Here is a 14,198-nt window from a genome sequence, read left to right as displayed (position 1 = left end):
AAGTTTTCGAAGTCGTAACCTAATTATGTTTCTCGAGAAAACCTAGGTCTTTGGAGAACGACTCTTGTAGCAACAAGATGCAAAACATGCAGGGTTTTAGAATCTTAGTTGCAGAGAGTCATTTACTTATGATGATGTATAAGGATAAAGTTGATTAAATTTCAAGCAACTTTTCCTTGCATCCAAAGCCAGTTCGTGAACTAGTTTCCATGTTTACGAATTACTTCGATCCCAAGTAAAATTTAACTTCTCGGTATAAAAAATGGAAAACATGTAAATATGTGAAAAGTTTTCCTTGTAATGCAAAAAAAAATATGCACCTGCGTATTTGTCGATTAAGGACTGTGCACAAAAGTTAGCTCACGAGTTAACCAATATGGTCCATGAACCATCAAGCAAATTTGTAGCTCATTAACACCCAAAATCCGGCACAATTAGTGAAGTAAGAAACTAGGTTCGTGAACTCGAAATATTTGGAGCGTCCAAAGACATGTTCAAAAATGTACAGTTCGGGAACTATGAAAGTTGGTTAACGAACTCGTGGATGTTTGGAGTATCCAGGAACGTACCCACAAGTACACAGTTCACTAACTAAGAACATCAGTCGGCGAAGTCAGTTGTACGCATTTTGGAGTTCAGTAACATCAAGTTTTGCATACAGTTCACGAACTACCATTTTCAGTTCACGAACTCTGCTGCAACTTGATGTATTTGGGATTTTATTTTGAAAACATAGTTTATCGAACATTAATATTGCTCTCAACCAAGAATGGCGCAAATCCTATGAACATATAATGCTTGAGTTCGTGCTTCGAGATCAGTCAAGTATAAGCTTGAACTCGAAACTTCTTTTTCGTAATTCATAATATACTAAATCCATACGACATTGTCTCAGAAGATATAATGGTAGAAATAACGGGTAAATAGGATGGTTGGTCTTTACATACCTTTTTTGGTGAAGTTCTCGTTGGTGTCTTCGTGTTCTCCAGTCTTCAATATTCAAGGGTATTCAGTGATTTATGTTACTCAACTACCTAAATTTAATCCTTGTCCGAGAATGATTTTAATAGACAATAAGTCTGGAAATAGTTTTGGTCATCTAACATTGACAACAAGCTTGGCATACCAATACTTGTAGGTTCCACCGAGCGATGTTTTAACAAAGAACAACTATCTTCCTCCAGAAACTGGATTCATGTATGATGTCGACCTCGCACATCTCATTTCCTTTTGTCGCTTCTCTTGACCCTCATTGCAATTCTCAGGTCCTATATACATACCTATTTGAGTTACAACAACTACTAGCATCTATTCCTTACTCAATTATGAAAGATTGGATTGTTGGTTGGATTTCTATCCCCATCTATCTGACGCATATCATTACCACTGTACATTGGTCCATATAGAAATATCGTTGTCGAGGATACTTCCTTATCACCTTCTGTTTAATATAACAACTAGTTTTCTATTCACTTATCAATTTTTTCCTTGTCAAAAACTCACCCCACTCATTTTATCTCTAGTGCAGTTCTTAATATTTACGCCTCTACTAAATCAAAAGACTATTCAATGTGATTTGTTGTCATGCTTTGTTTGAGAGATAACCAAACATGAGATGACTTGATGGTTAGCCCAGGATCTGCTTTCTCAGCTTTTTATGCAGAGGCGCAAACATTCCAACATGTAGTTACTTGGCTTACAAAATTTTTACTTCATGAGTCAGTATTTGCACATGCCACAATCAACTAACTGGATACTGCTGTAACCAATAATGAGGCGTGATCTCCTAATAACTAGACTCACATATAAGTACATGCAAAAACCTTATCATTGCCCTACCTCAAGCCATACTGCACCTTTATCGAAACAATTTGGCAAAAAAAACATGTTGAAGGCTACTTTTTTGATAAATTTTTCTATTCAACAGATTCAAATTCAATATGGGACGACGTCCCATTTTGCAAATATAATATTTTTTTATTATTAAATTATCTTATCGTCATAAATGTTTTTTGAATTTTGTTAGAATATTAGTTTTTTTTTCTATTTTTCAATGAAAACGGGTTGGAGTTTTCAACCAAGTTATAAAACGAATCAGAATTCAGAATCAACTCATATGCGAAAATGTGAGTGAAAAAACAAATAAAACACAATGGACAACATATTCTTCCACATTCCTAATTAACAATAAACAATCATGGGGATTTTAATAAAGTGCCACACTTCAGATTTTATGTTTAAGAAAGTGCCACCGTTTTTTTCAGAATTTATTAAATGCCATATTCTTGACCTTTTCCATCCTGTTTTTTTGAGAAACCGTTAACTTTCGTTAGTGCCTATGTGGCAGTAAATGAATCCTAGTAAAAGACATTTAAGCCCTCAAATCATCTAACTAGGACTGATTCAAATCGACTTAGTAACGTGAGTCACTACCGAGTGAAACTGCTAGTAGAACTGGTTAGTGAACTGAAAGGGAACTTCTGTCGAACATGTGATGTGCATACTGATGGTGAACTATGGATACATCTCTGTTGATGGTTTAAGACTCCTTTACTACCAATTTTCCCTGCAAATATGAATAGGATAGAGACCCAACAATCAAAACGTACACAATCTCTATAATGTCACCGATCTAAGTTATGCATCTTATACAATTAACGATAATAACATTTCATGTCGACTGTGTTCATGGAAGCAAAAACAACAGTGACACAACAACACCATTTCTTCTTCGATTCTCGATCTCGACCCTCAATTACAACCTCATACCCGTTAACATCTTCCATCTGATTTCTTCAACTCTTTCTTCATTGTTGTTTATTGAATACATCTTCAATTCTGTTCTCAGATTCAATCTCATCTACAAATATTGAACCCATCTCACAACAAACCCCTCTCTCAATCGATTGAAGCACTTCAGAAACCGTAGATTTGTTTATTCAATCAATTTCAGGAACCCTGGATTAAATCCTACTTCTCGGCAAATCAAAAGATCACCTTCAACTTCTGATTCCTCTTCTCCATCTCGTCAACTGCATCTCTCTCAATTTCTGCCATTCTTTTCCATCTGTTGCAGGAACAGGTTCGAGTGATGTTTCGAGCTTAAAATCTAACCAAATCCGAAACGAGTTCGCACCCTTGTCTTATATCTTAATCAACTGCTGAAAACCAATCTTGGAAATTTTAAAATCAGCCACCAAACAATAGCAACATCAGATCCCTTCCCTGCCAAGTCTTGACCCATTTTACCACCATATTTAGGGGAATCCTCTAATTGATATTTACAACAAACTATAATTGATCGGTTGAAATTCAAATAAACATCAATAAGATGAATTTTCATGAACCCATGGATGAAGAAGAAGGCACTGTTAGAAACGATGAAAGGGAAAGGAGGGATATGGTAGTAATTGCGTCTCCAAAATTGTTCTTAATCACGTGATGAATGGACTATGTCAACGAGAATTGACCAAAAACGTGGGCTCAAATGAAAAATATAACAGAGATGGCATTTTATATATTTTGAAAAAAACAATGGCACTTTCTTATATCGGAAATTGAAAGTGTGGCATTTCTTCAAAATTCCCAACAATCATCAACTTGTTCTCTTGGGACTCAAAAGCCTCACGCGCTAGTGCTGTGAAAAATCAAACCGAGACACCAAACCTGAAGCTAAGTCGAAATTGTGGATTTGATTTCAGTGTTTTGTTGACTTGACTTCCTATAACACCGCCAATTGCGTGTTTTATATCCCAGACAATACGCTGATAACTTTCCCAAGGAACACAACATAGTTGTGTTTGTCTGAGTGCCAGGCTTACAATACTAATTTCGGCGGGCCGAGGAAATCGGAGCGAAGGGAGGGTTTCTGCCAGCTTCTCTGGACTGGCCAAGCCAATCATCGTCCACACCTGAAACATTTTCCTGTGACATTTCCTTCTTTTATTCATTTAATAATAAATACCCCTAACCAAAGAAGACTGTTCAATCTTCGAGCCTCTTACGTTTCAATAATCCTCAAAAATCAATCGAAATTAGGTTTTCTCAGTCGTGTTTCAGAAATGGAGATTATAGGAGCAGAAGGAGAATTGGTTGATGTATTAGTGCCGGTTAGGTTTACATTAGGAAGACAATCATCTCTTGCACCCGAAGGAGGGCTTGGTGATGATGGAGATCAAGAAGAAGAAAAGGTATTAGAAGAAGTTGATGAAATTGATCCAACTTTCCAATTAATGTATTTAGCTAATGAAGGTGATTTAGAAGGTATAACAGAGTTATTAGATTCGGGAGTCAATATCAATTTTCAAGATATTGATGGAAGAACAGCTCTTCATATTGCTGCTTGTCAAGGTGTTGCTGATGTTGTTGAGTTATTGATTTCAAGAGGTGCTGATATTGATCCTACTGATCGGTGGGGTAGTACGGTAATGGTTTTCGATCCTTTTCTTTAATTTCTCGTCTATGTGTTTTTTTCTAATCGATGGGAGTATTTAATGTAACGTTAATGTAATGGCATCTGAACCGTGAAATTTGATACGCTCTATTCCTCTAGAACTAAGTTTGAGCTCATTATGGCTATCGCACATGAACTTGGGGCAATTTACAGGGTTTGCAAGTATCAGAGCATGTTATGTGACCTCCCTTCTGAGGCATTGACATACTCTTACGATCAAATTAAAATGAAACCTAGATATTCTGCTTTGCGTAGGCTCGATCACATGATATGGTGTCAAACTAGACAGACCATGAGCTAAAATGCTAGAGATACCTATAATTTTTCAAGTACATCCATGATCAGTTTAGCCGACTTATGAATGGTTGTGTGGCAAAAATCCAAAGTTGAATAGAACTCTCTCTTTCTTTCTCTCATGAAACTTAACCACCATCTTACAAGGTACAGATAAGAGCCGAACATCTTATTGAATCCTCAAACTCATGTTTATGGTTATGCGATATAAACTTTGCAGATTATATATATATTCCATTATTATCTGTCACTTGTTATTATAGAATATGTCATTTGAATGGGAATTCTAACTAATCAATCACAGTAATTATACTACACAGCCTCTTGCAGATGCGATACACTACAAAAACCACAATGTGATCAAGCTGCTAGAGAAGAGTGGGGCAAAGCCTCTGGTATGCATTCTGCATCACATTATTCTCTACTTAGAGTGGCATTCAGGTTCTTATTCTGACTCTTATTCACTCGTTTAAATATTTCTTCTTGTGACTCATACAGATGGCTCCCATGCACGTCCTTACTGCCCGTGAAATCCCAGAATATGAAATCGACTGTAACGAGCTTGATTTTTCTGAAAGTGTTGTCATAACTAAGGTTCGCAATTACCTTAAAAGTTAATATGTTATTTTTATTTATGTTTAACCTCTTGACTGTATGCGACACTGAAGCTTCAAGAAAACAATTCACTTGCTCGCATCAATAATTTCTGTTGGTATAACATGTTCTTGACATTGCTTCAACTTGGGCCAGTAATTTAAATTATGAGCCGTGTTTAATTTGTGCAACTGCTTTTTATTTATTTTCCCTCACAAGGTTTTTTGTTTATAATGCCATCTACTATATGTGCCATGTGGCAAATTCAGTTATCTTAGTTTTTGTGAAAGTTTGTGTTTCCCATGTTGTGCATCTTAAGTACTGCAAGTTAATGAACTATCGGACTGCTTTGACTTCTCTTCGGTTTTTCCCACCCATTAATGAGTCTTACCGAAAGTATTGCAGGGAACATTTCGTATTGCTTCCTGGCGTGGAATTCAAGTTGCGGTGAAAGAACTTCAGGAGGATTTCATGGCTGACGAGGAGAAAGTGTGGGTTGGTCATATCTTTTTAATGGATTATGAACTTTATTTCTTATTGCTTGTTGTTTCGTTGTTGAACCATTCTTCATCCTTGAAGTACTCATTCTTTGGTCACATCAACAGAAATGCTTTTAGGGATGAGCTTGCACTGCTTCAGAGGATACGACATCCAAATGTAGTTCAGTTTCTTGGTGCTGTAACTCAAAGTAGTCCAATGATGATTGTCACCGAATATTTACCAAAGGTTTCTGCTGATCTTTGACACTCTGCAATACCAAATGTATTCTTACTTTATCTACACAAGAATGACTCCATAAAGCCACAAGTAGAACTTCAACGTGTAGTAACTTTTGCTATGATGAGATAATGAAAGTAGTTGAGTTGAATGACTCTTATTTCTAGAAGACTACTTCAGCGTCGAAGTAAATAATTTAGTATGTTATTATCAGAGTTAGCTTGGCTGATAAAAAATTTACTCATCAGATCGCTGATAGTATTGGTTGAGATACAATGTCGAGCACATGCAATATTTGTAGGAGAAGATGTATGTTTTGAAATGAAGATGCAAGAACTTCAAAATCCCAAGTTTTATAGGAATTTTATCAAGTGATGACGATGCTTGAACTTTAATTAAAAATGACAGGAGTTTACTCTTTACTTTGTCAATGGGTTTAGTTACAGTTTACCACATTATCCTTGCTGGGAATTTTCTCGTGCAGCCAAGCTGGTTTTGCTTCAGTTTTTGCATATCTCAGTCCAGGATTCAAACTTTTAAACAACATTGTGGAATATGATATTGCATGGATATTTCACTTTCAGGAATTTAGTGTTCAGATTTTTTTTATTCTTTTATGTAAAATACTCGTGTTTACCTTATTTTCATCATGTTCTGCTAGCTATATGTATATGTAGTAAGCTACAGCATTATATTGATGTTTATTTCTTTCCTCATTTTTATAACCAGCTTTTATGCATTAATAGGTATTTTTCGCAGGGTGATTCATTGGTAGAATTGATGCTTACTTACCGTCTTACATATTTTGCAGGGTGATCTCCGTGCATTTTTGAAAAGAAGAGGAGCACTAAAGCCAGAAACGGCAGTTAAATTCGCTCTTGATATTGCAAGGTTTATATGCTGGAATTTTGCATCTCCTTTTTATTAACCAAGTTCCGTAGATTTTGCTATTTCGCAAATGTTAATACAAATGGTGTTCCTGATATATTCTTATTCCTGCAAAATGGATGCTACTGAACATCATACCAAGTGTGATGGGTTCTTACCCTCCTCTTTTAGTTGATGTGTTCACGTAAATTCCAACATTGACATAGTGGCATTTGTTGCTGCATTTCTGACATCATGGATCTTTTGGTTCTTGGTTTTCAGGGGAATGAGTTATCTGCATGAGCATAAAACTGAGGCCATAATTCACTGTGATCTTGAGCCTTCGTAAGTGTTCATGTCTTACTTGCTTTTTGTGAATTTCGTACATACAGCGACTTTGTTATTCTTTCGGAAATTAATGATCTTCTCCTGAATCTCATTGAACTTCCATCAAATTCTTTCGAGTAACTTTACAGAAATATTTTGCGGGATGATACTGGGCATCTTAAAGTTGCAGATTTTGGAATCAGCAAGATACTAAATGTTGCAAAAACTGTCAGAGAAGATAAACCTGTGACATGTCGCGACAATTCCTGTAAGTTGCTAGTCCCTGTTGTGATGTCAGTGTGTCTTGTATCATCATTGCTCATCCTCCCTTTCTTCCACGCATCCCATCCATTAATTTTTGTTTCCACATAACAGGCAGGTATGTAGCTCCCGAGGTTTTTAGAAATGAAGAATATGACACAAAAGTGGATGTATTTTCATTTGCTATAATTCTGCAAGAGGTAACTTTTCTTCTTTAAGTGGATGCATTGTTTTCTATCATGTTCAATTCTTTTGTTTTCTTTCCCTATGACTGTAATGGAACATGTATTTATGCTAAATCATAACCCGATTTTTATATTTCAGTTCGACCTTCTCCCACATGCTGGTCTTATTCTTAAATAACAATTAGACAAGAGGGTAGTCTATATTCTATGTAGTTGTGTTTGACAATTCTTTGCAGCTTGAGTTGGTTAGGTTTTCTCTTTGTTTTCACAATCCACAATTAGGGCTACTCAAATGGGGTTTCTGTTGCGATGCAGGGAATATTATCTCTATATTTTTCACAGTGGTACTACTCAGTAAAGGATAAATTTGGTTTCTTTATTGCTAATGGGGAATATAGTGAGGCTTTACCAAGCATCATCATGTTATATTCACTATGCTTATGATTTTTGCAGTTTTTCATATTAATTCTTGCATGATAAGGTGAATTGCATCATGTAAAGAAGAAAGACTAGGAAAGGAGCTGCAAAGAATTTTTCATATTAATCTGGATTTAAACCAAATTCCTAATTTAGTCAGCTATTGTTAAGCTTTTCATAACTGGCTTTTCACTTTTTGCTGCCTTACTTGGCATTTCAAACTTCATACTAGCTTAAGTTTATCATACTAAGTGATCGCTTTTATGAACTTTAAGATTATGTATTCACGCCTCCACCTAAGTTCTTTGGGACACTTTCACCAGTGGTTTCTTGCCAATTTCACTTCGTATAAAAGATAAGGAAGCCTGTTATATAGTGCAGCCTGTAATCAACATTCTCTAAATGAAGAAACCATAATGAATAATGTCAATCTAGTTATATAAGGGGTCTGTTGCTATGTTATGCAAATTTCAAAGCCGATAGTGGCACTGGAATCATTCACTTCCACTACCTACTTGGTAATAATTAATGTTGTTATGCTGTTCCTTAGATGATTGAAGGGCAACCACCTTTTTCCACAAAAGAAGAAGATGAAGCTGCTACTGCCTATGCTGCTAAAGAGCGTCCACCCTTCAAAGCTCCACATAAGCTTTACTCACATGGCTTAAGAGAGTAAGTCCTTCAACTGGATTTTGTTTTGTCTTCTTATTTGGAAGCTGTAAATAATACATATGTCTAGCTCTATCTTAATCCTTTAACAATATACTATATACCTAGAACCTTACCGGAACCATTTGGTGAGGGCAATGTTGTTTCCCCTTTATCAAGCATAAGCTGAGCTACATAATGTAGTACAATTCAACAAATACAAATTCAAATGGGAAAAAACTTAGAGAGGAGACATCAGTATCCCTACAAAATACATGTTGAAGATTTCACAAATTAATCGGAACTCACAATAGTTATCCAATTATTTGTATTTGTAAAAATCCTTTGCTGCCAGTTTTTTCTCCTAGGATTTAAGTAATCTTTGCACCAACAACTAAAGTCTTCTGGAACTTCTCATGTGATTTCTCTCTGATGTTTCCTTCTATCCAACCCAACTATGTGGGTTTTGTTTAGTTTCACACTGTCCAACAATTCAATGATGTTTTATTTATGAAGAGCCTTGACCTTGCAATATTTACAGATTGATAGAGGAATGCTGGAGCGAGGTGCCTGCCAATAGACCAACGTTCAAGCAAATAATAGAAAAGTTGAATGCCATTCTTAAGCATTTCGACCACAAGCGTCGCTGGACGGTGCGTACTAAATATTTATCGTATTTGTAGTAAAGTCCACAAATCGTAACTGAAACGCAAACTCTAGAAAGATACTATGTAACATGCAGTGTCTTAGCTCCCTGTTGCCAAATGTCAATATCCCCTTTCATGGTTGACAGAAAAGCCTTTTTTAGCGTCCTGTTGATTACATGACAACGTTCTAGTTCGTGCGGAAACTCTCTTCTCATAATAATCCTGCTGGGATATTAATTGCTTATGCCACCTTTTGATTTTTGACAGACAAAACGATTGAAATGCTTCCACCTTGAGGCCATGTGGAAGAAAGATCATTCGCACTCTGACGGAAGCTCCCGTTCTACTTCTTCCACCTTTCGATGAAAAATGAAACTTCTGATTATTGAATCTCATAATGAAAACTCTCAACCTTTTGCATTTGTTGTTTAGTAAAACGCTATGGTTATTAGTGTTTATCACTATTTTATTTGGATATTGTCGACAGCGATAATATATTCATATTGATCTAACCCAGTTAAACTTCTGTATAGATTCATTGGGGTTAGTGTGTCCCCAAGGTTCAATTGATTGTATTTATTGGGAAGAACTGAAAATGTATGATAACTATTCTAAAAATTACTATAATATGGTTTGCAACTGTTCATTAAATTGTTAGTTTTCAACTTCTGACGAAGACTTAAGATTTGGAAGTAGGAGTCAGTATTTTGTTGATTATCTGGTCAGGCTGGAAGGAGCACTAGGTGGACTGTATGTCCTCCTCAGTTTTCTTCCTCCACTCCATTGTTATCTTTTTGCCCTTATACCCTCTTTTGTTTTCTCCTTCCATTTTCTCACTAAGAGCAAGTTTGTTGGTGGAATCCAACATAATCCAAGTGCAGAAAAATTGTGAAATGTCAAGTCTAATGGCCTCCAAGTTGGGTCTTCCACACGCTTTAATCTAAATAGCGTAAAGCGCTATTCAGAATAGCGTTTTTTAAATCTAATGGCCGAGGAAAAAGCGTTAATCTTAATAGCGTAAAGTGTTATTATGAATATTCTTATTAGCGTAAAACTGCTATTTTGATTACCGTTTCTACGATTCCACCACTACACTTGACCTTTCATGAACTATTCCAAAAGCTGAGGTGGCGTGGAAGATGGAATTCTTCCACCACAAGACTTGCTCCAACTCCCAACTTCGGTCAAGGAACCAATGCCCAACTGTAAACTCTGGCAGTGGAACAGATTTTTTTTCTCTTTTTAGATCTTGGAAAGTGAAAACTACATGGAGACCATTCTCCCAGACTTTTCTACTATGAAACCCACGCTCAGAAAAACACAGGCGCGCACCCATTTTCTGGAAGAAAATTATTCTCAAACCCACAATTTCAAAAATTATGTTTTCATCTGTTTTAATGGTCGAATTACACTTCTTCTTCAGTTCTTTTTCCTGTTCCTCCAACTGTGAAGTAATCGTTAAAATCTCTGGTGCAGGTTCAGGATTTGTCTCACAAGACCTTTATCTTCATGGGTTCTTTAGTGTTTCGATCAAATTACCAGCAGATTATACAGCCGGGGTTGTCGTTGCCTTCGATGAAGAAATCAAGTTAGAACTGGAAGATGGTGATGCTGTTAATGTTTGTGATTAATCTCTTCTCTGTTGCTGCATCTAGGGTTTGAAATTGATGCTGCTACAGATCGAGAAAAAGAGAAGAGTTGCTCAGAAATTGAAGCTCGGATTCTGAATCTGCTTCTGAGATTCAGATGGAAATGGTGGTGAATTTTAGTTCAAAGCGGCGATTTGAGAAACAGATGATTAATAGAAAAATGGTGGTTCAGATGAATTTCAAGGGTTAGAAGATAATATGCTGCTGTTGTGAATTGGGGGTTTTAAATGAAGAAATATGAGACTGGGTTTAGTGTTTGAGCAGTTGAGGAAGAGAATAAACTGAGATGCCCATGTCACTAGATTCATCATTGTGTTGCTGCTGGTGATGACTTGTAACCGATAGTGCTGTCTCAGTATCTCCAATAGTTGGACCTGAGTAGAAGCTGTGTTCTGGTGGTTGTAGTTCAATTTGCAGGTCAATTTGGGTATCGAAATGGTGGCTGTTGTTTGGTGAAGATGTCAGTGGAATTGAGATTTGTTCATGAGCAGAAGCAATGGGTTTTTGAGAGCACTTCGATTGCAACAAGAAAAAGGAGATGTGCCTGTGCTTTGGTGGTTTGCAGCCGAGTTTGGAGCTGAACTGGGTTCGATTTGAGATGATATTTCAGCAGTAAAATGTTGCTTCTATACAACTGAATGATGAATTGTTTACAGGGATTCGAATTGGATTAGTGTTGACAGCAGTGTAGCTCAAGTTTGTAAGGGTTTGGTCAAGTTTTTCTCAGGCGAAGGAGCTGGTGTTGCTGCTACGTCGGAAGTAGAGCTGTTGAATAAAGGGCAGTTCAGGCAAGCAAGGAATGAGGCTGGAATGACCAAGTCTGGGACTTATTTTGGTTGTATGTTGAGATGAAGTTCAGTCTTAAGATATGTATTGTTGCTATGGTTATTTGCAGCTGTTTTCCAGGGATGCTGATGATATTTACAGAGAGTCAGTGAAGGAGATATAACAATAAGAGGCAGATATGATGGCATTCTAAGCCGTGTACTGCTGGGATGATTTGCGGTTGTGTTTGAGGACTCAGGGCGTGGTTTAGAAGTCTGAGATGAACAAGGATAAGGAGGTTTATGGCACAGATATCATGGGTTTGTATATGGCAGTAAAGCTCTCTTACTAACTCGGCATCATCTTCTGTTGACCCATCAAACCAATTAGTTGCTGCTCTTAGTAAATATTCCTCCATTACGATGATCTTCAACTTAACGTATACAATTCACAACATTACCAAAAGAAAAAGAAGTATTGATGGTAGTATAAGTAAAGATGATGAAATAAAGGGATAGGTGTTGTTGGTTGGAAAGCTACAGATGTATTGGTGTTGTTGTTGTCCATAATGGTTGAATAATCTGTTATGCAACTCTAAAAACAGTTGCATAACCTGTTATGCATCTACAAAATTTGTTGTATAACGTGTTATGCAGTCCGAAAAATGATTGCATAACATGTTATACAACAACATTTTTGTTAGTATTGAAACCAACAAAAAATAAGGTTGCATAACTTGTCATGCACCTACAATAATATATACATAACATGTTATGCAGTCGTGAAAATGGATGCATAACCTGTTATGCATCCGAAAATATGACTGCATAATGCATTATGCATCGAGAAAATTGTCGCACAATCTTTTATGCATCGAGAAAATAGATGCATAACATGATATGCATCCGTAAATATGGATATATACTGCATTATGCATCAATTTTTTATACTCAAGAAGGGTGCGAAAACAATGGGTACATGACTTGTTATAGATGCATAACTTTGTTATGCAGATGCATAATTTGTTATGCAGTCGAGAAAATGGTTGCATATTCGTTATGCGTCTGCATAATGCGTTATGCATCATCCTTTTTGGTTGCTGCATAATGGTTATGTATCAAGTTTTCGAAAATTTTGCCTAAAACGATGATCACCTCCGATTTTTTCATGAAAAACAAAAATTTGATATTGTTGTTTGTACTCGTTGCGTAGCTCTCTTTAAAAGATTTCCAACCGTATAAAATTTGTAAATTTCTAAGGTGCGGATTTTTAGATATGTTATGTCCAAGTTGAGTTGTCATTTATACCCCTGATGCATAACTCAGTCATGCAGACGCATAATCCGTCATGCAGAAGTTTTTAAGAATTTCATATAATTATGGATGTCACGGAAATAATTATGGGTGTCACAGTACCCAAAATTAATTGTGGGCATGAGAATGAGAATATTTTTTTTTGGTCTCCCCCTAATTTCCCTTCTTGGAAATGATGATTGATTCCTTTGGACACCTCAAGAACCTTTACAATTCCGTGTGTATGTGGTGACAACTCGTGAAGCTAAGTACTCAATGTTCCAAGGAAGAGAGCATTGATGTGATCGATTTAATTTGCTCGTGAACATGGAGATACAAACACTCCCAGTTGGCTCCTTGAACCAAAACGTGACTAATAAGCGTCGTACCGTATCTTGAGAAATACAAACAAGAAAGACCAAGAACAGTAGAATGTTTATTTGTCTGCCATGAAGTTTAGCAGCAATAGCTAGCACACTGACCTTTTATTTTAGGCTCTAGAACACTAAAAATGAGAAGCATGAACTCCAAATGACACAAGACGACTTCAGAAAACAACCAACTATTATCACCTGTAGTTTCCTTATCAACCAACTAAACCAAGAAAACAAAGTAGCTGGATATGGAAAGGATACAGCAGGGATTGGATATAGTCAAACAATATCATGTGTGGAAGGTAGGAAATGGAGAAGACATTAGTATCTGGCAGGATAAATGGATGTATCAACAAGATCATTCTTTAGATAAACCAACTGAATATCATTTGCAGGATTACAATGAAGTTTCTCAGCTAATTAATCAATTCACACATGATTGGGATGAAGCACTTTAGCATAATTGTTCAATGAATCTCTAATTAACAAGATTTTGAAAATCACGTTACCTGTTACAGGTATGGATCAAATCAGGTGGACTCTCACAAACTCAGGTAAGTTTACTACCAAATCTACTTATGCTCAATTGACAAGTGCCATTTTTCTGCTACTTCTCAAGAACCGAAACAGTGGTTAAGACTATGGCATATGGAGTTACTGCCTAAGTTTAAACTGTTCCTATGGAAATGTTTACATAACATATTACCG

General features: G+C 36.5%; 1 protein-coding gene across 2 annotated transcripts; it reads left to right on the top strand.

The window, feature by feature from the left end:
• Positions 1–3,785: 3,785 nt before the first annotated feature.
• Positions 3,786–10,061, top strand: LOC113289760 (integrin-linked protein kinase 1-like). 2 transcript variants are annotated; one of them, XM_026539134.1, is made up of 12 exons: positions 3,789–4,424; positions 5,068–5,142; positions 5,246–5,341; positions 5,747–5,832; positions 5,947–6,067; positions 6,870–6,949; positions 7,208–7,270; positions 7,402–7,520; positions 7,628–7,713; positions 8,666–8,787; positions 9,305–9,416; positions 9,678–10,061. In XM_026539134.1, the coding sequence occupies exons 1-12, from the start codon at positions 4,062–4,064 to the stop codon at positions 9,774–9,776; spliced, it is 1,422 nt and encodes a 473-aa protein (XP_026394919.1). In that variant the 5' UTR covers positions 3,789–4,061; the 3' UTR covers positions 9,777–10,061. The 2 variants fall into 2 exon arrangements, with proteins under 2 accessions (XP_026394918.1, XP_026394919.1); XM_026539133.1 differs by having other exon boundaries at positions 3,786–4,424; positions 5,747–6,067.
• The last annotated feature ends 4,137 nt before the right edge of the window (positions 10,062–14,198 follow it).

The sequence above is a fragment of the Papaver somniferum genome, chromosome 6, assembly GCF_003573695.1.
Source record: "Papaver somniferum cultivar HN1 chromosome 6, ASM357369v1, whole genome shotgun sequence".
NCBI lineage: Eukaryota > Viridiplantae > Streptophyta > Magnoliopsida > Ranunculales > Papaveraceae > Papaver > Papaver somniferum.
The sequence above is the reverse complement of the archived record's forward strand: the minus strand, read 5'-3'. Positions and strand labels throughout refer to the sequence as shown.